We start from the raw sequence: 26,718 nt of genomic DNA, 5'->3' as shown, positions 1-26,718 counted from the left end.
CACTGCCCTAGGACACGGCCAAGACCCCTCCTGTCACGCGGTGAGCTCTCCTGTTGTCTTCACCTCCAGAGAGTTGTGCACCCGCTGATGGATCACCAAAGCACTGGGGAGTGGGAAGAGGCGGAGGTGCCCAGTCAAACTATTCTGAAGTTAAAAAGGGACTCCTGGAGGCACCAACTCTGCCTTGGACGACGAAATTGCACCCAGAAAAAGGGGCATCACTCTGACTCCGGAATGGTCTTCCCACCTCTAACCACAGGGCCTGTCTCCTCCTTCTGTCTTTCCTAAGGGCTCAGGGATAGCTCTTTCTGGAAGTGCCTGAGGGCCAGGCACTTGACAGAGGTGTTTTGGCGCCTCGGCAAGTCCTTTTCTTTTTCAAACCTCTTTCCCCCATGTATTTGCACTCCCACCACCCCCACCTCCAACCCCTGCGGAGCGGCTCTGTGTAGGGCCGTGGTTGCTGCGCCATGAGACCAGGGGTTCCTGGCTTCCTCGGGCGGACAGGTAGGTCAGGAGCCGCAAGCCCCCGGAGTTCCCTCCGCCGCGGGGATGCACGCACCCCGCCCCCTTCGCGGCCCTGGAAGCATCGGGCCGGCCAGGACTCCCCGAGTCCGGCGCTCCGGGTTGACTTGGTTCCGCAGCCTCGGCTCCTCCGCCCGAGGGGGCGTGTCCCGGGCGGCTTCCGGATCCAGTCACTGGCAAGCGCTGCCTCAGAGGGAGGCGCCAAGGTGCAGTCGCAGCCCCCTCGGCCCGGGCCCGGCCCCAACTCTGTCCAAGTCGCCGGGCGGCGGGTACTCACCATGCGGATCTGGGTGCTGATGAGCAGGTAGGGCATGGTGCGCGCGTCCCTGCCAGGCTCCCACCCAGGGCTTTGGGCTCGGCGCCGACGCCAGCCCCTCAGGCTCCGGGACTGCAAGCGGCCGCCCGGAGTCCAGTTACTCCAGCTCTGGCCTCGGGCGACACCAATCCCAGTGCGCCCGGCCCGTGACAGCCGCGGCCGGCCAATCAGGAGCGGGCGCTCGTGACGCGCCCCGGCTCGGGGCGATTCGGGGCCCGCCTCCTGCACTCAGGGCCAAGTTGCTTCTGCGGGTGGTCCAGGCAGACGGAGGGGTGCGGGTTGCGGAGGACGCTCCCGCACCCGCGGCCTGGAGTAGGGGGTGACCCGCGGGGCTCGGCTGGCTGCAGCGAGCTGTGGTGCCAAGCGTGCGTGTAGAGTGTGCGCCCTCTTTCTTGCAACACCTCCAGTAGTAGGTTCCAAAGTCCTGCTGGTCCCCAAACCCCGTCCCTGTGAAGCGGAGCCGGGAGCAGTTGGTTATCCTGTTGAAGCCTCCCAAGCTCCAGCCCACCCCACCCAGGCACACCTCTAAAGGCTTTAGCGGATCCCCACTTTCTGTCCCCAGTACACGTTCTCCGTCCGCGCCCAGGAGAAAGCGGTGGGAGGCTTGTGGCAGCAGCTAAAATACCCGTGTGTACTGCGCATTTCCGCCTCCCTGACTGTAATTCCTAGTACAGCAGCGGAATCTTGCGTTTCTGTGGCCCCATTGGTAAATGTGTAAAGGAACTGAGCGCTTGGCTGTGTGCCAGTCCCGGAGGGATTTAAACCGACGGATTCTGGCCCATGCTTTGGAGAGCTTCCCGCGAAGCTGGAAAGATGAAGCGCACGCGCAGAAAATCACAAGGCAACACCTGGGGCAAAACAAAGTACATCCTTGGCACCAAGCCACCAATGTGGGAGCAGCAAGTGCACCTCGGTGTGTCCACGACCTCATCTAGATGTTTCAAAATATGAAAACTCATGATTCTTTATCTGTCTCGTGCTTGGTTCTCTAAAAACAAAGCAAACAGACACAGCCTGTGACCTTTCCTGGCCTTTGAACAATCTTCACCTCTATAAAGGGCACTTAGAGGGCGTGCTCTGTGCCTCCCAGCACTTTGATAGATGTGGAGCTCGCTGTAAGGGAAATAGGCAGTTGTAATCTTACAGGATACTTACTGGTCTAAGTTATTATTCCGTACTCTCTACCCACTATTCTACACCTCCAAGACTAACAACTTAGCTGGAGAGATACGATACTCATGCCTGACAAAGGATTTGTTAAACTGACAAAGGATTAATACTCAGGATATATAAAGAACTCCTGCAAATCAAGGATAAATCAGTAGAAAAAAACTTGGGCAAATGACTTGAATAGGCACTTTTCAAAAGAAGGAATGGAAGTGGTTAATAAACCGATAACCTGTTGTTCAATGTCATTAGAAATCCCAGCTACATTTTATTTATTTATTTTCTGTTTAAAGGAAGCTTCACACCCCGCTCAGAGCTTGAACTCACAACCTTGAGAGCAAGACTTGAGCTGAGATCAAGAGTCAGACGCTCAACTGAATTCGGCTCAGGTCATGATCTTATGGTTCGTGGGTAAGAGCCCGTTGAGGCTTTCCGCTGTCAGCACGGAGCCCACGTCAGATTCTCGGTCTCCCTTTCTCTCTGCCTCTTCCCTGTTCTTGCTCTCTCTCTGTCTCTCGCCCTCTCTCTCTCTCAAAAATAAATAAAACATAAAAAAAAAAAAAGAGTCAGATGCTTAACTGAGTGAGCCACCCAGGTGCCCTTCAAGCTACATTTTAAACCACAATAACTTTATTTTTTTTAATGTTTATTTGTTTTTTTGAAAGAGCGCGAGTGCGGGAGGGGCAGAGAGGGAGATACAGAATCCCAAGCAGCCTCCAGGCTTTTGCTCAACCAACTGAGCCACCCAGATGCCCCAATAAGATACTACTTTAATGATTTACTAAATAAATAAATCTGTAAACACTGAGTATGGGCGAAAAGGTCTAACAACAGAAACACTACTGTTGGGATGGCAAAGTGTTATGATTGATACAATCACCCTGGAAAACAATTTGGCATCATCTAGCAAAGTTGAAGTTGTGCATTTGTATGACCCAGCCAAACCGTTTCTGGATAAACCTCAAGAAAACTTACTCATCAGGATACATGTGCAAGAATATTTATAACAGCACTGTTTGTAATTAGCATAAAAATGGCAACAGTTTTTATGCCCATCAGGAGTAGAGTATCTGGTTGATTAATACAATGGAGACTGCATAGCAATGAAAAATGCTAAGTGAAAAAGTAAATCATGGGAAAACATATGCTAATTCTACTTAAAGCTCTAAACTTGCAAAACTAAACAATATATTGTTTGGGGATGAAAAATATATAGGGTTAAATTATACTTCTATTAAAAATATGTGATTAAGTTGTAAAGACAAGGGAATGATAAATATAATATTCAGAGCAGTGTTTACCTCTGAGAGAAGTGAAAGGAATCAGGTGGGGACAGCCATGTAGGAGTCTTATAAGGCAGAAGTGATGTTCTCTTTCTCACACTAGGACCCGGGTGCTAAGGGTTATATATGTCCTCAATATTTATTGTTTTACATGTGTTATACATATTCTTTTATAGCCATTAAATATTTAATTTAAAATATTAAATTTTTTTAAGTTTATTTATTTATTTTGGAGAGAGAGACAGCACACAACTGGGGTGGGGGAAGGGAGAGAGAAAGAGAGAGAGAATATCACAGGCAGTTTCTGTACCATCAGCACAGAGCCTGACAGGGGGCTCACACTCACAAACGGTGAGATCATGACCTGAGCCAAAACCGAAACTAGGATGCTTGACCAACTGAGCCACCCAGGTGCCCCTAGGAAGAATAATTTGTTAAGTAAGTAAGTGTTAAGTATGTGAATGGTTAGACACAGAGAGTAGAGCCATAGTCCCAAGACATTGGCTATGTTGCCTCTCTTGGGAGAGCCAGGTAGATGAGGCTTGCCTATTCTGGTCAGAGAGGAGGACAGGAATCTGGGGTCTGCTCTGCTGTCCTCTCTCAGGCTGGACTGGGCCTGGGAGAAGACAGGAAGGCAGTGCAAATCTCAGGCTGCCAGGGCTTTATTACATTTGAAAAACTGGTCTGCAGATGCCACATAAGATAGAGAGCTCCATCCAGAATCAGCCACCCCACTGCTGATTGCTCTGGCAGCCACATGCCCGTACGATAACATCTTTAATATCCAGGGGGAAATGAATTCCTCTGCTTGGTCTGCCCATCTGGCCTCGCCTCTTGCCACAATCAGTTTATCTGGCAGATCTAACTCTCCTGCAGAAAGAGGAGAAATTGTTCTTCCACAACTCAGCTTTTCATCATGAAAGCATTGTCTAAGTGGCAGGGCCTGGATATTGGTTATTCCTTCTTTCCTTCCTTCCTCCACATTCAGCTTCTGTGGGTGGCTTCTGCTTTGGAGCTGTGCTAGGCTCAGGGCATGTGGAGATAAACTGAGCATGAACCCTATCCTGGAGGAGTGAACACTCCAGATGGGTAGCCGGGCTAGAAAGCAAATAATCATGGAACCAAGTGTAATAGAGGTAACAAAACCTCGGGAGCAAAGAAAAATAAAAAGATGAAGTCCACCAAGGTGGTGGGCTGGAAAGATTCCCCAAAGGAAATGAATTTTTATTCTCTCCAAAAGTTAACATTTTTTTAATGACTGAAGAAACACATGCAGGGGCACCTGGGTGGCTCAGTCGGTTGAACGTCCGACTTCGGCTCAGGTCATGATCTCACAGTCCGTGAGTTCGAGCCCCACCTCGGGCTTTGTGCTGACAGCTCAGAGCCTGGAGTCTGCTTTGGATTCTGTGTCTCCCTCTCTCTCTGCCCCTCCCCTGCTCATGCTCTGTCTCTCTCTGTCTCAAAAATAAATAAAAACATTAAAGAAAAAAAAGAAACACATGCATATCTCAGAAAAGTGAGAAAAAATAATAGAAAAATTATATTAAAAACACTCTTCTCACTACCAAGACAATTACAGTTAGTGTATTTCAGGAGATACTATTTGAACTGAATCCTTAAAAATGAGTAGGAGGTATTGGTAAATTTCTACTCCTTAAGCTGTGGGTGGGAACCTTGTTGCCTTTAAATTGTTCTTTATAGGGGCGCCTGGGTGGCGCAGTCGGTTAAGCGTCCGACTTCAGCCAGGTCACGATCTCGCGGTCTGTGAGTTCGAGCCCCGCGTCGGGCTCTGGGCTGATGGCTCGGAGCCTGGAGCCTGGAGCCTGGAGCCTGGATCCTGTTTCCGATTCTGTGTCTCCCTCTCTCTCTGCCCCTCCCCCGTTCATGCTCTGTCTCTCTCTGTCCCAAAAATAAATAAACGTTGAAAAAAAAATTAAAAAAAAATTGTTCTTTATAATGTATATATACATTAAATGTACTCTCTTATTTGTAAACTATCTCACAATTAAAAGGTAAATAAATATCTAGTCAAGGGGCGCCTGCCTGGCTCAGTTGGAGGAGCATGTGGCTCTAGATCTTGGGGTTGTGAGTTTGAGCCCCAAGTTGGGTGTACTTACAAATAAAATCTTCAAAAATATATGTATATAATATCTAGTCAAGGATTTGAGGAGGGCTGGTGTAGATATTTCAGTTGTCACTAAATTTTAACTTGCAAGAAATGCTGATGATAAAACTGGAATCATAGTCCTTTAGTTTTGTTTTGAAAAAAAATTTTTAGCGTCTATTTTGAGAGAGAGAGTTCAAGCACGAGCAGGGGAGGGTCAGAGAGAGAGAACCTCGCATGGACAGCACCGAGTCCAATGCAGGGCTCGTACTCACGAATTGTGAGATCATGACCTGAACTGAAATCAAGAGTTGGGCGCTTAACCAACTGAGCCACCCTGGTGACCTATGTATTTTTAATGTTTTAAATTGCAAGAAGTTGCATAAAATCACAAAAGTGGATTATAAATTTTTTTTAATGTTTTTATTTATTTTTGAGACAGAGCATGAGCAGGGGAGGGGCAGAGAGAGAGGGAGACATAGAATCTGAAGCAGTCTCCAGGCTCTGAGCTGTCAGCACAGAGCCCGACGCGGGGCTTGAACTCACAGACTGAGATCATGACCCGAGCTGAAGTTGGAAGCTCAACCGACTGAGCCACCCAGGCACCCCTATATAAGTGGATTATAAAAATCAATAGGCCATGGTGGTGTTAAACTGAAAAAACAAAACTGCCAGTTATTTCACCAGCAAAAACAGGTTTATTCAGGAATAGCAGAGAATTGTAATCCATGACAAGCAAGCTACAGCAAAACCATAGGCAAGTTCAACAAAGGAAAGGAATGTTATTTTATGGAGAAGAAAGAGGAAGTTGGGAGGAGTTGTTCTGAACATGAATCCACTGGAAAGAAACAAGAGTTTAGGTGATGACGGTTTCTCTTTGGCTGAGTTGCAGGGGTAGTTGATTTATTGTAGGAGATGCAATCATCGTACATCCTTCTCTGTTGGAGCCTGTATTTGATGATTCTCTTCTGTTGCTATTCTTCTGTTATGCGTCTATAATTGACAATTCTGCCTGTAATTGACATAAAGTGGAATGGTTCCCCCTTCCAGCCTTCCCTTCTAATATCCTCTGTCTACTGTAGAGGTTTCCCTTTATCAATTTTCACAGTGGGCACAGAAATCCTGATGAATACAGATTTTTAAAAAATGAAATGGTATCTGAATGAATATAAGCAATTAGAGATCAACTCAAGTTTCAGCCTCACCCAAAGATTTAAAAAATGTTATCATTAGAGGAATGAATGTCATTTACATTCTGGAAATGGAAAAACAGTTTATAACCCTGTTGATTAAGGTACTACAGACAATGCAAGGTTTAAGATTTTTTTTTTTTTAGTGCTGGGGTTTGCATCTATTATATTGTTAAGTGTCAGCAGGGAGAAGCTGCCCCTGATGACTCAGGGACCTCTTGTGAGTAACCAACAATTTATCTGGTCTAATTTGAACTGCCAAAGGTGCTATCTAGTACTTAGTAAATGGTTCGAGTAAAAAATGTATGAACAGAGGAGATTGGCTAGCTCAGTCGGTTAAACTTGGGACTCTTGATTTTGGCTCAGGTCATGGTCTGGTTTGTGGGTTCGAACCCTTCATGGGGCTGTGCGCTGACAGGGCCAGCCTGCCCCGAATTCTTGCTCACTCTTTCTGCTCCTCCCGCTCTCCCTGCCCACCCCCCAGGCAATAAATAAATAAACATTTTTAAGAATGCATGAACAGGGGCGCCTGGGTGGCTCAGTCGGTTAAGCGTCCGACTTCAGCTCAGGTCACGATCTCACGGTCCGTGAGTTCGAGCCCCGCGTCGGGCTCTGGGCTGATGGCCCAGAGCCTGGAGCCTGCTTCCGATTCTGTGTCTCCCTCTCTCTCTGCCCCTCCCCCAGTTCATGCTCTGTCTCTGTCTCAAAAATAAATAAACGTTAAAAAAAATTAAAAAAAAAAAAAAAGAATGCATGAACAAATTAAGCCAAAATCAAATAAAGTCTGAGTTATGACAGAGCGTCAAGGAAAGGCGGGAAGGGGGTGGTGTTTTCCAGATAGATGATGGGTCAGGCAGAAGCAACAATAGACGCAAAGAGAAAGACATTCGGGAATAGCAGGAAAACTGGTGTGACTGGAGGGAAATGGAACCTCAACTGGCCAGAATGTGGTACTGCTGGAGTATCCGACCCAGAAGTCTCTCTGCTCTTTCCCTCTCCACCTCCCTCTTTGGTTCCCCTTTCCCGCTCCCAGCTGGCACCGCCCCCTGGAAAAAGCAAAGGCGGAGGCAGAGCCTCAAGCGGTCATCTCTCCGCCCCTTCCTAAAGGCGCGTGGGGCTGCTGGCGCCGCTTGATGACGTCACGGTCATTGACAGTGAGAGGCCGCGGCCGTGGCTGCTGTCCCCGTGGTTTCGAGCGGTCGGGTAAGGGTCTGAGTCGATCTGCTGCCAGCCAGGGTGCCTTCCGAGGGCGCGGGGGAGGCCCGAAGCTTGCAGCCGGGGCGGCGGGTTTGTTGTCTGCAGTGTCGTGGGAGGGAGTTGGAGGCCCAGAAACCTGACTTTGAGATCAGGGCTGCGGGTGTGTTGGACAGGAGGCTGCGTCCAGGTTGGGTGAGAGGCGCGTCAGTCTCGCACAGGAGTCTGGCGGAATCCTTAGGGTCCAGACGGGGATGAGGGTAGTCGGGAGCTCAGGTTCTGGACAAGGAGATATCTCCAGGGGCTCGGCCTTCGGGGTGGGTGGACCACGCTCACGAATCTCTCTCCCCCTGCCCGCCTGCTTCCAGTGGCTCACGTGGGCTGCAGATGAAGCATGTCTAGACTGGGGGTCTTGGGCGGCGCCCAGGCCGGGTTGGGACTGTTGCTGGGCACCGCCGCGGGCCTTGGATTCCTGTGTGCCCTTTACAGCCAGCGGTGGAAACGGACCCAGCGCCACGGCCACAGCCAGAGCCTACCTAACTCCCTGGACTACACACAGACCTCAGAGCCCGGACGCCAGGGTAGGTAGGAGCCGGTCCTCTGAGGCCACAGTCATGGTTGACGAATGGGCCTAGGGTCCGGGCTGCGTATAGCAGGACAACGGAGTGGGGGTGCATGAGAGTTTCACCTTTTTGTAGTTTATTGAAAAGGAAAGCAGTCTTCCTCTTCTCTTCTTCTTCATATAATTCCAGGAAAGTATATTGTGAAATTGTTTAGCTTTCAGGCTTAGTTCAGGCCACAACGTGCTATGTGTGTATAAAAGGCACTTGCTTAGTGGTGGGTGAAGTGTTTAATAAGTAGAGAAAAAGTCCAAAAGAAGGCAAAAGGGAAAACTAATCTTATGGGGATTGAGTCTTGAGACTTATGTATTAAATTATGTATTAGAATTTGAAGGGAACTTAGAGACTATTCAGGGTTTTTTTAATCCTTCTTAGGAGAAAATTGAGACTCAAAAAGATTATGTAACTTTACTGAGGTTGTCACAGAGCAATTAAGTGGCAGGGCTGGGCCTGGTCACCTGGTCCTGTGGACTTCCACAGCATGGAACTGGGAGTGCATTTATTGCAATTGAAGCTGAATGTGGCTGGCTTCCAGCCACAGCTGAAATGGGTAGTGCTTTCGTTTTGCAAAACTTTGACCTTAAGTCATTTGACCAAAGCATCTAGGGCTGGTTCAAGCCACTCTCCTCATGTGTGTGTAATAGAGGCACATTCATATCCTCTCACCCCATGTTAGTTGGGAATGGGTGTTTTCTGATTACCAAATGCCAGATGGATTGGAAAAGTTAGTTTTAGAAGAGTCTTCAAAGAGTTATCAACTTATTTAGTTTAAAGTTTATTTATTTTGAGAGAGGGTTGAAGGGGCAGAGGGAGGGAGAGAGAATTACAAGTAGGCTCCACACCATCCTCACCGAGACCAATGCGGGCTGGAACTCACTAACTGTGAGATCATGACCTGAGCAGAAATTGAGAGTCAGACACTTAACTGAGCCTCCCAGGCACCCCTAGAGTTATCAATTTAGATTGCACCTGTTGGCCAGCATTTTATAAGCTGCTGCTAACCTAGTATTGTGAGTGTGCTAGTCTTTCCTTTTTTTCCCTTGTGGTTTGTTTGTAACTTCTTAGCAGTTTTTCTTCTGCTGTTTGGAGAAAGTGGCATGTTCCCAGAGACCTTTCTTTTTTAAAATTTTATTTAATCTCTACATCTGAGGTGGGGCTCAAACTCCACCCTGAGATCAAGGTCGCATGCTCTTCCTATCAAGCCAGTGTGTTCACGCCTCTCCCCCAATCTTTCTTGCTCTATGCTTTTTAAAAAAATTTTTTAATGTTTAATTTTGAGAGAGAGAAAGAGAGCGAGCAAGCACGTGCACACAAGTGGGGGAGGGGCAGAGAGAGAAACCCGAAACAGGCTCCAGGCTGTCAGCACAGAGCCTGATGCGGGGCTTGAACCCATGAACTGCGAGATCATGACCTGAGCTGAAGTTGGTTGCTTAACCTACTGAGCCACCCAGGTGCCCCTCTTGCTCTTGAATAGTGTTGGGTATGTATTGTAATGGGGACCTACACTGTCACTAGATGTCCTTGAACACATTTATGCTTGCCTGGACTGTGGGTCCTGCCTTCCTAGTTCTTCCCTATTTTTACATTTTCCAGGCCAATTGCCTTAGGTAGCTACCAGATGTTAGCATTTATTGTTGGAATTTACCCGAACTCAATTGAGGGCTTGGTAATGGTGTTTTTCCCATGGGGTGTGGATGGGGTATTCCCAGTATACCTTTGCTCTTAGTAACTGCCCCTTTCTTTGCCCTTCTATGATGGTGTTAAATGAAGAGGAGCTCAGAGTTGTCTTTGCTATTCTTTGTGAAATGAAAGATCAGAATTTGAGTTCAATTTTAGTTTTGCTGTGTGTTGAGTATCGACTGCCTAGTATTTGAGAGCTAGGCATGTAAGGGGTTTTGTTTTCCTTTGGCAGGGCAGGTGTCCTGCCTTTTGGGTACTAAAGTCTTGCAAGCATTTTACGTTACCTGCCTTGCTGTGGAAGGTTCTTGGAACAGAGTGGGCTCTTGTTTATAGACTGAGATCTTGGAATTTTTTTTCTTTGAATAGTCACTTGAGACTTGTTACCAGGACCTACCTGTGAACCTATACTGTCTGAGCCTCAAGGGTTTTTGTAAATTGAGCTCCAGTGAGAAGCAAGTGTTCTTGAATTCCAGGTCCAAGATCTTTTCCTCACTCTATCTCATGAGCGTCATTGTCTGCTGTCATTCCTTCAGTGAGGCCTTTGCGGGCAGTCCCAGGCGAGGCTGGAGATGGTGCAGTGCTGCCCAGCCTTCCACGTGAAGGGCAGGAGGAGGTGCTGGACCGCCTGGACTTTGTGCTCAGCAGCCTGGCGGCCCTGCGGCGGGAGGTGGAGGAGCTGAGGAGCAGCCTGCAGGGGCTTGCCGGGCAGATTGTTGGGGAGGTCCGGTGAGTGATGCAGCCTTCTGTCCCGCCTCGCCCCCGCCCCTCAACTTTTCCCAGCCCCTATAGCTTTTCAGCTGAGCCATGTCCTGGCCTTTGCTGCCTGTCCCTAAGGAAGAAGCCAGTTTTACAGCTTCTCCCATAACTGCCAGGGAAGCTGTATGCTTGGTACCTTGCCTTCCGTAAGTTCCTTGCTGCTTTTGGGGCCTCGTGGTCTGTGGGAGCAGCTGAAATGCTTTGTTCTGACTTACCTGGTGTGCCCAATGGGGCTGGGCCAGGGAGCTGCCCTTCTTGTTCTCCTAAGGGTAGAGACCCAGGATTTTGTCCATTCTTGGCCATTTAATGAGCAGCAGTAGTTAAGAGCTTCCCTCATGGGGAAGGGAAAAACAGGCAGGCTGGGGCCTGATGACACCCTCTCTAAAGGGGCCTGCTTTTCAGATCCCACATGGAAGAGAGCCAGAGAGTGGCTCGGCGGCGGAGATTCCCTTTTGCCCGAGAGAGGAGTGACTCTACTGGCTCCAGCTCTGTCTACTTCACGGCCACCTCAGGAGCCACATTCACAGATGCTGAGAGCGAAGGCGGGTGAGTTTTTTTCTCCTGGAGGTAGTTGTGGCTTCAGCTGGATTATGTTTTGTGAAAATATTAATTTATATAGAAAATTCACACTGAGCTGCGTGAATAATTTTTGGAACAAGGTAAGGGTATAAATGAATAAAGCACAGAATAGGTTAAACAAGAAAAACCATCTACCTTATGTCACCCAGCCAAGTGGAATGTTAACAATGCTTGATGCTTGCATCTGTTATTTTCCTCTGAGCAGGTTTTTTTACAGTTACCATACTATTTTTTTATTTTTATTTTTCCTGTAACATTAGTTGGGCATTTTCCTGTGTTATCATAAGGCTTTATAATTTTTTTTAAGTGTATTTTGAGAGCAAGGGAGGGGCAGAGAGAGAGAGGGAGAGAGAGAATATCAAGCAGGCTCCACGCTCCCAATGTAGAGCCCAACATGGGGCTTGAACTCAGGAACCACAGGATCATGACCTGCGCTGAAATCAAGAGTTGGACGCTTAACCAACTGAGCCACCCAGGCACCCCTATATATTTTAATTAAGTAGGCTCCATGCCCAATGTAGGGCTTGAACTCCCGACCCTGAGATCAAGAGTCACACGCTCTACTGATTGAGCCAACCAGGTGCCCCTATTACAAGGACTTTATAAGCATTGTGTTATGACTTTATTTCCTGCATTCAGTGGCTGGGCCAGGTTTACAGAGCCCTCCAAGCACCAATGGTGCTCCCCTCTCCTGGGAGCTCCTGTGTTCCCACACGGGAGGCTTGCTCATGCTCCCTTGGCATCTTCACAGGTGGGAGCTGACTGTCCCAAGTACTTGGTAGCTTAGCACTTCTGACCGTAGGCCTTACTGTGATATGGGCAGCAGGCAGGAGTCTGGTGGACAGCCTCCAAACATGGTCAGGCTAAGGGCTTTTCGATTTTGAGCCAATAGTGCCATTTTGAAACTTCTGTGTCAAGGATGGAGTCTGAATGAACATTTTTGTTGTGCCTGATGCTGTCACTGGCAGCTTCTGCCCTTGTCTATTGCTGGCTCCAGTCATCTAGGTGGCTGAGATCTCAAGGCTGACTTTTCTTCCTCTTCAAGAAAAAGAGTGGCACAGAGAATAGCCCAGCCTTATGTGGGGACAGAAGGGCTGATTTAATTATAAACATGCACACAGCCATTCAGCAGTGTTTTTTAGCTGAAACACCTTATGATAGTAACTACTGTTCATTTTTCCTGTGACAGCACGCTAAGTACTTTAGAGGCATTTCCTCACCTAATTCTCACAGGGATCCTATGAAGTAGATGCTGCTCTTCTCCCTGTTTCACACATGGAGACTTGAGGCTTAGTGAGGTTTGATGCCTTGCCCAAGGTTATACAGCTACTGAGTGCAGGCTCAGCTGGGCTCGTCTGCAGGGGTAGAGGGTCTGTGATCAGGAGGGTCTGTGATTTAAGGCCTGGCTTGGTGGTTGGGGCATAGAAAAGCTTTTTCAGGAAGAAATGTTCCATGCAGCCCTTGGGAGTTCTTCCCATGGACTAAAGAGCTGCCACAGCTCACTGCCCAGGAAAGACCTACCCATACTATCCACAGCTGTAGTATCTGTTCAGTACATCTTACTCAGAAAATTTCAGCCTCATTTTCTTGTTTGGGCCATTATATTCTCCTGCCTGTCCTCATTGGTTTTCTAAGAAAATTAAGAATGATATTATTACTCTCTTTTTCGATATTACTGCCATGGGGTATCTGTGCTGGATTTGATTATTGCTCGGGCACCTCTTGCTACAAGCTTTATCCTCCACTTCTGACTACTGTTGTTGGGGTTGTCTGATCCTTGTTATCTGTATTGTCAAGGGCTCATGGACATGGCCCCTTTCCATTTACCTAATACTTCTGCCTGTTTCCAGAAGGCTGTGTTAGAGGAGGGGGCAAAAATGGAATTCATGTTTGACACATCTGGACTGAAAAGAAAGAAGGACAAAGTGGACCCTGAGACTTAAGGAGCATCTCTGTGCAACCCATTTTTAGCAGGTCACTGGAGGTGGGGAAACTGATGTTTGTAAGAGGGTAGAACAGGAGAGGTCACAGCTCTCCCCAAGATCAGGATGTAGAACTCAAGACTCTTAATGATGATTTTAAGAAGTTGTACAAACTTCTGGGAAGAGTGAGAGCCAGGGTGTTTAACCAGGGAGGCCTGTGGGTGCTTCACTGCTTGGAGTGCTCATTGGGGCTCCCAAGGCCAGAAAGGGAAGGACAGGCCCATCAGCCATCTGTGATGGGACAAGAGGAAGGGTGGCTTTCTTAATTATAGCTCCAGCAAGTTCAGCCCATGACCGATCGTATGGCACGTAGAAGCTGATGGTGGCTCGTGGTGCAAGACTCTGGTTTAGCTTGCTGCTATCTGGGGCAGTGGCCGTGGTGGATAATTCTTTTTGCCATGGTCAGTGCCATATAGGCCAAGGGGGGGTTTTGGGAGGAGACCATAAACCCTGCAGTAGCTTTGAACATGTGGGACCAGGGAAGGAGTGCTTCTTTGAGGGATGAAATGCTAAGACTATTTGATGCCCTACTCCCCTAAAAGCTGTATTGCCTTTTTCTTCCAAATAAAGGAGCAACTTTGAACTCCCAGGGGATCGACTGAATGTGGCAGAGGCAGAATCGCCATGTGGGTTCGTGAGCTTGTTCCCTGAGCATTGTACCAAACACAGCTTTAGTTCTTTCCTGGTCAAAACGCAGCTTCCCCTAAAACACCAGCTCCTCCAGCAAGCCTTCCCAAGCATCCCAGCCAAGAAGGATTGCCTACAACCCCATTGCCACCCCTCCTTGGGCATTTATCACCTCATTTAAGTTGGTCTTATCTCCCTCACCAATTAGTCTCCCATGCCTGGTTGTCTTTGAATGTTTTAGCTCAGCTCTTCTAATGGGGTTTAGGAGGAGTCAAAGAAACTTAATCGTCAGAAGAAGGGGATATGCGTGTAACTGAGTCCTTGATCACTGACTTGGGGGCTCTCAAGGGCTGGAGTAGGGTAGCTCTAGCCTCCTTGCTTCGAGGGAGCCATGGATCCTCTACCTTGTATGGGAACAGTGTGTTCCACCCAAGGGCACAGCTCCAAAGAGACTTTTCAAAGGTCCCTGCTGGTCCCTGCCAGTCCCTGGTAGACCTCAAAAGCCTCAGGGCATGTTAAACAAAAGGCACATCTCTCTCTCTCTTTCTCCTGTCTGATTTCTCCAAGGCCTGGACTGGTGGTCTAAGCGTGAGAAAATGGTATCACTGTAGAGACGTAGCCCCTGTAGCTGAGCCCTGGCAGTTCACAAGGCTGATGTCTGTGCTTGAGCAATAGTGTGTGCCCACCCACTGCATGCCAGCCAGCCAGGTTGCAAATTAGTGAGGCAGAGCAGAGCTCCCTGAAGTGAGGCTGAGGTGCAGTCAAAGGCCTCCTCACTGTTCAGCCTCACTGCCTCACAAGGACCCACCAGCTCTCACTCCGTGGGTGGCAACAAAGTCCCTCCTGACCACTCCTTTTCTTCAGCCATGTGAGCTCTCTGGAGAGACTATGCAGATGCCTCTGCTGTAAAAGGGGTAAGGGTAGGGGTCCCTCCCTGGGAGACTCCTCATTAGAACTCCTAATTGGAGGGGGTTCAGCAGCAGGCAATGGTGTCTCCCCTTCTAGCAACAGGAAACACGAGACTCCAGCTCTTTGTCCCAGGTAACCCATTTACCCATCTTGCCTCTGGGCCTGGCTGGCATGAGTAGAGGCACTAGTAGACTCTGATTTGATTTTCTCATTTGGGGCAGGCTATTGTCCAAGCTGTAAGAATTGGTTGGGAGTTTCTCTAGGCTGCCTGTGTGTGGTCTTGTTCATCACCAGCCAGGTTGGTTTGTAAAATCCAATGCCACTTTTCCTTGTCCCTTTAATTTCTGAAGTTTTTACTGCACATTGCTAGAGGGGAAAGAACTTGGGTCACATTACTTAGCAAGGTGAAGTTAGGTTTTCAATACCTTACAAGTTCCCGTAGTAGCTGATCCTGGGACGCTTCATTAGAGGAGTCTGGAAGCTCCTTGATAAAGCAGCATGGATGGGGCACTAGGTCTGGTTGCTTATTTGGTACTTCTGGATGGAGCTTCACTCCTTGCTGTCTGGCTTTCTGACCTACAGCTCTCAGCCCAACTTTAAGTGGTCTTGTATTGTCTTTATTTGTAGGTCTCCCTCTCATCTCTTCTTCAGCCACAGGTATCCTGTCCCTATCTTTCATTCCGGGATGGAGGAAGTCTTATCCCTAAATGGCCCTAAGATCCTCCTTGTGCTTAGGAACCTTTTGGTTCTGACAGAACCTGCTTTGCCTTCACTCAAGTCTGGAGGTTGCTCTGGTGTCCGGTTCTAGCCCTTGAAAGTCGTACCTTCTCAGTTTTTGTCTGAGTCAGCTGGTGGTTAGGGAGAACATCCCAATCAGCTGCTAATGAAGCCAAGAGTAACTTGGCCTCCTCTTCAGTGAGTGCATCAAGGTTGGGGGCTCCTAGGAGGCATTTCTTACGGTGGCCCCAGAGATACCTTCCCAGGGGCTTCTGTTTGGATCTTCCTCCTCTCCTGATTCCAGCTGCAAAGTGGCCTTTCCCCATCCCTGGCAAGTTCCTAAGGTTTCCAAGGACTACTCCTATTGTGGTTTGGGTTTGGCTGCTGACTTAGGAGAGAGGTGTACCTTGAATTGAGAAAGAAAACGTTGCTATTTGGGCTGCCCGTGGCCTCGGAGGCTGGCACCCAACCACATTGTTTGTGGCAGGTGCTTTTGGCTGCTAAAACAAAAATGATTGACAGGCCCTTAGCCTGGTGAGAATCTAGCTCAGGAGATCAGTTCCACCTACATTATAGTTTTTATCTTAAGTATGTCTTTTTTTACTTATAAGAATATATGCTCACTAAAGCAGTCCTATATATTAAAAAATACAAAAAAGATTACCTTTAATTCTTCTACCCTGAGATCTACTAGCAGTATTTTGGTACATTACTTTTTAGGCAGCTTCTCTTCTAGGCTTTTTCTGATTATCTGCCTGACCTGGCGGTAGCTCAGCATCAGCCCCTGGCTGCCACAGTGTCCCCCGCTGGTCACTCTTTCCCTACAGGAGGCATCATTTTCCCAGCCCATAGTTCCCCCTGGGAAGTTTTCTCTCAAGGACTAATTTCTGCCCTTAAGTGATAGAAATGGTTTTTACTTGGGGCTTTGGACAGCAGTGCCATGAAGAGCCCTTGTTTGTGGGTGGGGATAGACCCTAGGGCTCTGAGGCTAAAAAATCTCCCTTGACCCTGTCACTTACATTTCTCTGCCACAGGTATACAACGGCCAACGCTGAGTCAGACTACGAGCATGACTCTGACAGGGAAAGTGATGACGGGGAAGACGAAGTGAGCTGTGAGACTGTGAAGATGGGAAGAAAGGATTCTCTGGACCTGGAGGTGGAGGTGGAGGTGGCTTCAGGCCCAGCAGCCAGAGCCCTGGAGGCTGGAGGCTCCCCTGGCCTGGAGGATGTGCTGCCCCTCCTGCAGCAGGCCGATGAGTTACACCAGGGCAATGAGCAGGGCAAGCGGGAGGGTTTCCAGCTGCTGCTCAACAACAAGCTGGCGGTGAGGCTCCAGCTCCGTCTGCCCTTACTAACCCCCAACCCTCCGAGAATGAAAGCAGGCCCCTGTAGTTGATAAGCCTGAAAGGTGACCTGGGAAGGGAAGGGAGGGTGAGATGGCTGGTTCTGCATGTACCCCCCAGGGCTGCATGTGCTATTCAAGTAGGCCACGCACTGCCCCCAGGGGCCTAGGTGTGCCTTCTGCCCTAGAGCTTCCTCCCCAGTCCTCTGCCTCCTGTAGAACTACTGCTAAAGAGCTCTACCTCTTACAGTAGAGAGAAATGTGGAAAGAACCAGAATAGTTTTTCTTTTTATTTCCCTTGAGGCAGAGCCCAAGCTGCCTGCCCTACTTGAAATTTCTGTAACAAGCGTATAGGTCATTCAACCACAGTTCCTTTCTCTGGTTCACTGCTAGAATTTATGCTCACCCAGGTATAAATACCCCAGTTAGAATTTTTCCTTTTCTTGGGCATTTTCACTTTTTCATTGTCAGCAAGACTTCTCTTTCATTGTGCCTCACTTCATCTTGGAGTTGACCTTTATTCCTCATGGTGTCAGGCCAGAATGCCCTCACTCTGAGGGGTTGTGCAATCTCTACTATTGCGTCCTTAGTTAGCTAAGTGCAGGTGGGAGGACATGGGGATGAAACAATGTGTATAAGGCTGGCCTAATGTCAGTTTATAACACACTAGCTTGGAAACTGAAAGGGGCGTGGGGAGAAGGCCAGAGCCCCAGTTCTCTGCAGCTGAAAAGGGGCCTTATCCATCCCTCTGTTTGGTCTGCAGTATGGAAATCGGCAGGATTTTCTCTGGCGTCTGGCCCGGGCCTACAGTGACATGTGTGAGCTCACTGAGGAGGTGAGCGAGAAGAAGTCATATGCCCTAAATGGTAAGTGCTGACAGATTCCTGGTGGGAAGGTGACTGATTCTAGGGGTATAGCTGGCTCATCTGGGGCTCAGGGGAACTACTAAGAGAAGATGTAGGCTGTCAGGGCAGTTGTGGCTCCCTCTTTCACTCAGCACAAACTCTGGTTCCCATGGGCTTCTTCCTTCTTGAGACAGCACAGTCTGTTTCTCTGCACATCATGATTAATACAGGTGCAAATGTTTTTAGGGATAGTTGTATCAAACTAGCGCAATTCTTTGTTCTCACTCCCCAGCTGCAAGAGAGGGCAAAGCCTACTTTATTAATCTGAAGAGGGTTTTTTGCTGTTGCTTAGGAATCTGGTTTGTTACGGAGCCTGTGGGGCATGTGTTCTAAGAACAGGAGTGGAATGTTCGGTGAGGGCCTGTAAGGAGTAGTTTGGAAGACTACTGCTAGCTTAGGAGTCTTTGGGATCAATTTAGCAACTCTGTTACCAAAGTGTGTATCCTGGGAGGTAGGGTGCATCTGAATTATGCCAAGTTCAGGGCTCTTCCCTGTCATATCACTGAGAATCCTGGGACTTTGAGAAATGACTGGCTTTGTGGGGAAGATGGGTCCTGCCTAGCCATACAGCCCAAGTCAGGCACCATCAATAGACTTCTAGGTCTTCTTCAGTTATCTAAAGTCAGTTGAACTATCCAAAGTGGACATGTCTACTTCTTCACTTACAAACATTGAGTCTTTGCTAATGTAGAATCTGACATACCTCAAGGTCATTTGTAGAATTCTGTCAATATAGAAAGACTAGGCCAGTTGAGTTGAATGTTTATTGATATTTTCAGAAAAATCTCCAAGTTTTAACAGAAGGTGCTTAATTTCTGTTTGCTTCTTCTCAAAAGCTTTTGCTTTCCCTCCTAAATTTCAGGTGAGGATTTTGATCAGCTTTTGGGCTAATATCTGGACTCTTGGTATCAACAAGAACCTTTCTTTTTGATCATTGATCATCTCTTATTAGTACCAGTAGCCAGGATGAAACCTGAAGGTGAAGGTAGAGTGGTGATTAGAGCAGCCATAGCCAGTGCTCTGGTCTGGTCTGCAGAGCTTAGCAATTCTGTACAAGTCTACTCCTGCTGGAGGACAGACTGAACATCTTTGGAGGCCCTGCTTCTAGAATCATGGCTTTTTTAGGACCATCCTTGATGTGTCTAAAGTTCTTCATTTTGTTCTATCTCTAAAAGTCGGACCACCAGGAGGAGGCCATTGTGTGGGATCTTAGGTGATATCTTTTCACCCTCATGTCTAACTTGGCAGGAAGAAACTCTCAGCTCTGATTTTTCTATTAAGAGAGTGCTTTGAAGTGGGCAGGGAAAAATCCACTAAGAGACCATATCCTCCCACTGATGGGGCCACAGTTGGTCATTGTTTAGAAAGGGGAGGTTATAGGGTGCCTGGGTGGCTCAGTCAGGTGTCCTACTCTTGATTTTGGCTCACATCATGATCTCAGGTTTCGTGGGCTCAAACCCCATGTTGGGATCTGCACTGAAGGTGTGGAGGCTGCCTGGGATTCTCTCTCTCCCTCTCTCTGCCCCTCCCCTGCTCATACAAGCCCTCTCTCAAAATAAAAAAGAGTGGTCTTAAAAAGGGGTGGAGGAAAGGTTATTGGGGAGGGGTGTTATTTCTCATCAGCCATCTTAAAAATGTATTTGTTGCATATGCAACTTTATACCATAATTATAATTTCAGCATGAAGAAACATTTTACATCAGCTAGCCTATCACCTCAACCCATTACTTTTGTTCCATTTTCTCCATGTTCCCTTTGAAGCCCTCTCGGCTTTAATCAAGAAGTCCTACTTTGCAGTGTGCTCTTTTCTCCAGTGTTGTAGGCATGATGTTCTCCAGCTAGAGGGCTCCAGGCTCCTTGTTAGCCTAGAAAATTCTTGTCAAGAGCCTTCATGTGTTTAGGCCTTGATTTCTTTATCAGTCTTAGTGCCTAGAAAACTAAGTGAATGTCATCTCTGGTCAGACGTTGGTCCATTTGGCTCTGGTGAGGAGTTTTGATCTAGAGCTGTGTTTAATCTTGGAACACAGATCCATTAGAGAATGATTAAAGCTGTAGGCCCTCTCCTCAATAAAATGTACCTGTAGGTAAAATTTTATACAACTCCAGAGAATACATGGACACCTTGAAGCCTGTCCACAACCCTCTAAGATAAGGTCTGTTGGGAATAGTTTGCCATTGGGTTGTTTTATATTTAAAATGCTTTGAGGGGCACCTGGGTGGCTCAGTTGGTTAAGTGTCTGACTTTGGCTCTCACAGTGTGGATTCTAGCCCTGAGTTGGGCTCTGTGCTGACAGCTTAGAGCCTGGAGCCTGCTTCGGACTCTGTGTCTCCCTTTCTGCTTCTCCCCAGCTTGTGCTCTCTCTCAATAAAAAAAAAAAAAAGTTTAAAATGCTTTGAGCACATCAGGTGGATGCTGTCAAAACAAAACAAAACAAAAGGTAGCTGGGCAGCTGATGACAGAGACAGAAAGCTTCTCAGGGATAATTTCTGCTTCACCTCGCTCTATTTATAGCTTTTCATTCTGGTCAAACTGAAAATTATTTCAAACAAATCTAGCCAGGATAGGGATTAGTAAGAGCTAGAGCAGTTATTGTTGCCAGAGCCCCTGCTGTGGAAGTGTGCATGGGAACCCTTGTCAACTCTGGATTACCTTTGTCTTACAGGAAAAGAAGAGGCAGAGGCTGCTCTGGAGAAGGGGAATGAGAATGCTGAATGTCACCAGTGGTAATAATCTACAGGGTCGTGGGAAGAGTTAGCATGAGTTAGAGTGGAAGAGAGCCATTTCTCTGCCCTGACCACAAAGGCGCTTGCCAAAGGAGACAGGAGAGGGAGCAGGGACCTGGGGGGAGGGGGGGGTCGATTTTTGGAAGGTGCCTTGGGAGTGAGGCAAGGGGAAATAGGATTTGTTGTTGGGACTTAGAGAAACGCATAGCTTTTTAAGAGTTATCCTAGCTACAAAATTTGTGGGTTCTTGGCTCTTCAAGGAAGCTGGCACAGTTTGTAGTTTGTCCTGCACAAGCTCTTCTTTCCCCTAGCTGCAATCCCTGGCTGGTGGTGGACTTTGGCTTCTTTGCTTGGCTTGCATGAGTTAGTTTATCAGCTTAAAAAACATCAACCCTGTTTGTGGTCTTTGTCAGGCAAGGTTCTGCCAACTTCCACGGGTCAAATCCAACTGGTGTCCTAGGGCCTGTTTCCAGCACCTCAAGAGTTTTCAGTGAAAATTCTCTTCCCACCTCTCCCTTGCTTTCCATATTTCTGCCCTCAGATTGTCTCTGCAAGAGCTCCTCGCAGGGATCAGGTCCTTGGTGCCACTTCCCTGTGTTCTTCCTTGGGGCTCCTGGACTGCCCAGGATAGAAAATAGCCTTACACTTTATTCTTGGAGAACAGCTGTTTGGGAGGAAATATGGAAATGAGCCTCTGGAAGTATCGATACAGATGCCCCCGATATTTAAGTGAATAAATGAAAAGGCAACTTGGGTCTCTACACACTCATTTAATGTCAATTGTGCTTCTAGAAACAATGCTGGGGAGATAGGGTAGTAAGATGTTTGTTTTTGAAGATGGAAAGCTGGCTTTGTTCCCTGATTGGGTGGGAGGATATAAATCTGAAGCCTGTCTTCATCAGCTTCTGTTGGTTCCCAAATTAACATTAGAATTTCCTAGAGTATCCCATACCAATTTGTCCACGAGTACAGCTTCCCAGGGACATACTTAAATACTTCTAAAGCTAATGTAGACCTTCTTTTAGTGTCTGCTCAGGAGATGATAAGCAATGTATTTAGGTCCCTTACGTTTTGATGATTATTAGATCCACTTTTTAAGTTTTTATGCCCCCGCCATGGCTATATTCCTTACATGGAGAAATTAGTGGAGATTTGGACTGAGACATTGCCTAAATGTTAAGTAGGAGAAGCTTACTGTGGTGGGACCCCACTTTTTTTGTACCTAGCATACTTTGGAGAATTGTGAGCCTACCGGTGTTTGTTAAAGAATATGAATTGGGACTACAGATTTATGAAGAGAGTTTTATACATATAAAAATGCTATTTTCAGCTCTGAGGGGGGTAGAGGGCAGTTGATGAGAAGCCCATTCCTTGTCCTTGAGCTCGCTGCCACTTTCCCCCTTAGGTATGCAGTGCTTTGTGGTCAGCTGGCTGAGCATGAGAGCATCCAGAGGCGCATCCAGAGTGGCTTTAGCTTCAAGGTGAGGAAAGGCTTCTCTTCCTTCCCTTGTACTGCTCTATTCCAGATTGCCTGCTCTATCCCAGCTCCTTGCAAAGGGTGCTCCTGCAGTGTCTACGACTTGCTCTTCCTTTAGCAACTCTGATGGTAGTTTAGATTTACATTTTTCCCCTCAGGAGCATGTGGACAAAGCCATTGCTCTCCAGCCAGAAAACCCTATGGCTCACTTTCTTCTTGGCAGGTGGTGCTACCAGGTAAGCTAAATTCTGGGGCCTGGTATCAAGGCCCTAAGTGTCCCGTGACACTGCTATCCTTGCAGTGAAAACCTGCAAGCAGGGGCCGCAGCCTGGTCTGGCTCAAGTACCCATTTCCTCTGAATGGTTGTGTTATGGGTGACTGGACCCAGCCCTATCTGACCATGTTTTAAGTACAGAATATTTGATGTTCTTAAATTTACACCTTGCTCTTTTGGTGGCAGGTCTCTCACCTGAGCTGGCTAGAGAAAAAAACTGCTACAGCCTTGTTCGAAAGCCCTCTCAGTGCCACTGTGCAGGATGCCCTCCAGAGCTTCCTAAAGGTACCGGGAAGGAAGGGACAGATTTCTGGTAGGGGGCAATTTTCTATGGGAAAATCAGAACCACTTGGATAGCTTAGAGAGTTCCCTGGATGACTGGATCAGTCTTTGGGTTGGGAACTGGAAAGCTCTATTTAATAAACCTCAGCCTGACTTGAACATGGTAATCCCCTTACTGAACCGCATTCCTCCCTTTTCTAGGCTGAAGAACTACAGCCAGGATTTTCCAAAGCAGGGAGGGTATATATTTCCAAGGTAAACTCACCTGCCTTTTTCAACATCGATGAAAACATGTTATTTGTGGGAAGTCCTGAAAGTCCAGGTTCTGGTGGTATTTCTCCCAGGTTTTCACTGTTGTATCTTTTCAGTGCTACAGAGAACTAGGAAAAAACCCTGAAGCTAGACAGTGGATGAAGTTAGCCCTGGAGCTGCCAGATGTCACCAATGAGGTAATACTTTGAAGAGCCCTTGAATCATGTGACCTTTTTTCAGGAAAGAATCTTCCCTAGAAAATTGTATATAGGTTCTTTTATATATATCTCACCTAGGGGAGGAGGCAGATTTCATAGGCTGTCCTGCGAAAGTAGGTAAAAAGGAAGCAAAGGGCCCTTCTCAGGTATCAGTGGTTGGGGAAATGTTAGATTTTCAAGTTCTGGTCTAGTTTTGGTTTTATTCTCTTGTCTCCTTAGGATTCAGCTTTCCAGAAAGACTTGGAAGAATTGGAAGTAATTTTAAGAGAATAATATTTCAGTGGCCTTCATGACTTGAGGAAGACTGCCCTGCTTATTAGATCAGGAATCTAAGACTGCTTAAGTGAGGGTCCTGACTCCCGAGCCTGGCTGGTATCTATAACCATTCCCCAATTTCTTTCCTTGCCCACTGGTTAATTTATTCTAATCCCTTATCTAATCTGAAATTGGGGAAGTACGTGAGGCCTGGATTTCTGTAGTTCTCTTAAGTGAATTCTTGAAAAACCAAGACTAGCACCGAAGGCTGCCTTTAGCCTGTAAGTGGATGAACTTCAAAGAGCTATGGGAACAAAACACAGAACTTGTACTCTCTAATCTTTTCTACTGATTAATATTCAACACCAAAGTATATAGTCCTAAAACCATACCCTATCATGGTAAAAGGAAAGGTCATAGCAGCCCAAGAATATTGCCCTCTTCTCCCCTATCATGTGAATTCTAACTATATTCCTGGGCTGAGGGGCTGGAACACTTGACTTCCGGAATAGAATCCCAGCAGCTTTTAGAAGGGCACAGTGCATACGACAGGAGACTGTGAAATGATGATCTGAGGAGTTGAGTTGCCTGGAATATATTTTGGTACAAACTTGAAATAAACCAAATTTGATTAGAAGTGACTATATTCCCCTTTCTTGCTTGACATTTCCATAACTACTTCCTACTACAGAAGCTATTGCAGACAAATAGCACCTAATAGTTTAAGCTCTTTTCAGTGGAAATTTTAGTTACAAGTAAAAAAGGCTGGCCAAGGTCTATTCTAACTAGTTGACTCTTATGGCTAACAGCACAAAGCCTAATCTCACCTGTGATAATTCAGACAAATTTATAGGACTAAAGGATTGAAATCCTTTTACTTCCATTCCAGAATCTGCCACTCTGGCTTACTATATATATATGTACCATCCCAGGTTTGTTTTGTGGTAAAGAAATGAAGGACAAGACCTGAGAGGTACTCCATTCTTTAAACAAAGCTGCATTAAATTGACTGTGTCTTCCTATTTCCCTACATACAGTAGGATCAACACAGGCAACAGCAGAGATTTTCTATGCCTCTCCTTCCAATACTAGCCGAGAGGCCCTCTGAAATTTGAAAAGCTGGTTAAAATTCAACCTGAGTAGAAGTCTGAAGGGGAAGAAGAGAAGGATCTCAAACCCCTCAAGTAGAATAGTATGGACAAGTATCAGGAGTCTATAACAAAAGCTTAATACAAAGGCCATGGGAAAGTCATTGGATATTCATCTTGTAATATCTATTACATTGAAGGCTAGTAAGCTAAATCATCTGAATGTATGACTTCCCTTTAAAATTCTTAATTTTAAAGCAATAGAAACTGACCAGTTAGTGCCAATAAATTATTTTGAAGGCCCTCTCAAAATATTCAGCTTACACCAAAATAACTCCTATAAACCGCACAAATAACTACTTTATTAGTAGCCCCACACTAAATCTACTTAGAGCTTCTGAAATGATTAAGATTCCAGAATTATCTTGAGTTACTCTTAGCAGTTAAAAAAACAAGCACATAGATGTTGAAGGGCTGGTAGCCCAGTAGGCCTGCTCAGTAGCCCTTAAATAAAAACAAATTCTTCTATAATTCAGGCAAACTAACTTAAAAACCCACTTCTGACAGTTTTACTGACAAAAAAAACCAAAAACAAACAAACAAAAAAAAACAAAAACAAAAAAACACACCAGTGAGGAGACCTACTTCCTTTGCCACCCAGGCATTTCAACATTGTTCAGATAGAGAAGAGTCCAGTCTCACCAGCTTTTGTCTTCGAGGGAACTAAAGATTGGCCAGGGGAACATCTGTTAGTTTTGAGTCAACCCTAAGGCACGATGTCAAACATCTTCCTTACTTCCCCCCAAATAATTCACATAGACATTAATAAACTCCAGACAGAATAAACATTTCCGATCAGTTTGTGACTACTGACCTGTCTCCTGTTTACACCATCAGAAAAGCTGATAGAATAGGTGTTTTTCCAGAAGCCTTTTTCTGGCAGGAAAACAGGAAGAGGCCTGTGAAGAAGACCCAGGGAGCAGTCCTCTCCATTAGGCTGTAGCACTTAAGCTTTATCACAGGAAAAGCCCCAATGAATCAGTCTTTGGCATCTCCCACTCCATCTGCATTGATGGCAAACATAGCTTCAGCTTCAGGAAGACAGGGAGAATCGTAGATTTTGCAGATTCTGGTTTCCCCTCTTCCTTTCCTCAGATACAGTCTGACCCAAAGAAACAGACCAAAGTTATTATAATTTTAAAATCTTTTTCCTATTTATGGTAGATATGAATTTTTTTCCAGATATATATACTTCCTAGGACTTTGGGGATCTTTCTGTATTCCTTAGGGACATTTACAACCTAGAGGAATCAACTTCTATCCTGCCCCTACCTTAGTGAATTTAACATTTTGAAATAATTACTTTTTTACTAACAAGGAAGAGGCCTTTCATATTCATTCTTTCATATTTGGGGGCTTTTCATTCTTTTGTAAACTAAAAGCAAACATCTGTACTAACCAGGGCATGACAATTAGATTTAGCAAGGGCTCCTGTGTCTAATTATACAACAAAAGCTTTAACCAGGTTTAATGGAAATGTTATATCTTCATGTTTACTTCAGTTAATATGACACCCCAAGACAAAATCGCTCATCCCATCACTTTACCTGGTTGTTGAGGCATGAGCAATGATATTTCCTCCAATAGGTTTTTTAGGATCTGCAGCAAACATGGCTGCTCCATCCACTTGGGCTACCACCTGGTTGGTGATCACCACTGCTACACCAAACTGATGGGGGAAACAATAAATGTCATTTTTTGTGGCCAGATATTCAAAGAACCCTACTGTTGCCACCCCTTTCCCCACAAAGTAAAGAATGATTAATATATATATCTCTTCCTATCTGTTATCTTCATGACACCAGGTACTGATGTTCTGATCTCCCAGCAAGGACCCTGAAACTTAGGCATGGTCTGTCCCTATCCCACAACTTACCTCATCAGCAAGTCGCAGAAGCATCCGCAGAAACCTGGCCAGGTGCATCTGCCTGGCTGAAAGTTCCCCTCGACCTGAATAGTCGGTTCTGTAGAGGGCAGTGGCACTGTCTACAATTAACAGTGCATACCTATAGGAAACAAGGACTCTATGAAGCCTATTTCTAGCCTGTGTCAGATTCTGCTCCCTTCCTTACTACCCTAAACTTTCATATTCATAGTTATATTCGTACATAAATGTGTTAATTAAAATATTTGTACAGTATTCACGTCTGAGGCACTATGTAATAAGTAAAATTTCCAGTAAGTTCAAGTGGA

At 46.5% G+C, this 26,718-nt stretch overlaps 3 protein-coding genes across 8 annotated transcripts in view; 1 reads left to right on the top strand and 2 right to left on the bottom strand.

Moving 5' to 3' along the window:
* GCHFR (GTP cyclohydrolase I feedback regulator) overlaps nucleotides 1-1,408 on the bottom strand; it is a 4,260-nt gene extending 2,852 nt beyond the window's left edge. Inside the window, exon 1 of the mRNA XM_025919569.2 lies at nucleotides 800-1,408. Coding sequence (XP_025775354.1) covers nucleotides 800-835 — 36 coding nt within the window. The 5' untranslated portion in view covers nucleotides 836-1,408. The remainder of the gene's footprint in view (nucleotides 1-799) is intronic.
* Nucleotides 453-26,718, top strand: RMDN3 (regulator of microtubule dynamics 3). 4 transcript variants are annotated; one of them, XM_086710390.1, is made up of 14 exons: nucleotides 723-826; nucleotides 7,616-7,785; nucleotides 8,145-8,357; nucleotides 10,610-10,802; nucleotides 11,235-11,378; nucleotides 16,681-16,972; nucleotides 17,754-17,856; nucleotides 20,559-20,619; nucleotides 22,025-22,100; nucleotides 22,255-22,332; nucleotides 22,557-22,655; nucleotides 22,854-22,907; nucleotides 23,021-23,101; nucleotides 26,331-26,718. In XM_086710390.1, exons 3-14 carry the CDS (start codon nucleotides 8,171-8,173, stop codon nucleotides 26,343-26,345), a joined length of 1,383 nt encoding a protein of 460 aa, XP_086566516.1. In that variant the 5' UTR covers nucleotides 723-826; nucleotides 7,616-7,785; nucleotides 8,145-8,170; the 3' UTR covers nucleotides 26,346-26,718. The 4 variants fall into 4 exon arrangements, with proteins under 4 accessions (XP_086566517.1, XP_086566516.1, XP_086566515.1 ...); XM_086710389.1 differs by lacking the exon at nucleotides 26,331-26,718 and adding an exon at nucleotides 23,342-24,958 and having other exon boundaries at nucleotides 724-826; XM_025919527.2 differs by lacking the exons at nucleotides 723-826; nucleotides 26,331-26,718 and adding an exon at nucleotides 23,342-24,958 and having other exon boundaries at nucleotides 7,767-7,785; nucleotides 8,266-8,357.
* RAD51 (RAD51 recombinase) overlaps nucleotides 25,292-26,718 on the bottom strand; it is a 35,717-nt gene continuing 34,290 nt past the window's right edge. For all 3 annotated transcript variants that reach the window (XM_086710395.1, XM_086710394.1, XM_025919041.2), the window contains exons 8-10: nucleotides 26,402-26,531; nucleotides 26,073-26,194; nucleotides 25,292-25,627 (exon numbers count right to left, since the gene is read on the bottom strand). In XM_086710395.1, the coding sequence (XP_086566521.1) occupies nucleotides 25,504-25,627; nucleotides 26,073-26,194; nucleotides 26,402-26,531 (376 nt within the window). In that variant the 3' untranslated portion in view covers nucleotides 25,292-25,503. The remainder of the gene's footprint in view (nucleotides 25,628-26,072; nucleotides 26,195-26,401; nucleotides 26,532-26,718) is intronic.

This window comes from Puma concolor, chromosome B3, assembly GCF_028749965.1.
Source record: "Puma concolor isolate L17-30 chromosome B3, mPumCon1.1.hap2, whole genome shotgun sequence".
Lineage (NCBI taxonomy): Eukaryota > Metazoa > Chordata > Mammalia > Carnivora > Felidae > Puma > Puma concolor.
The sequence above is the reverse complement of the archived record's forward strand: the minus strand, read 5'-3'. Positions and strand labels throughout refer to the sequence as shown.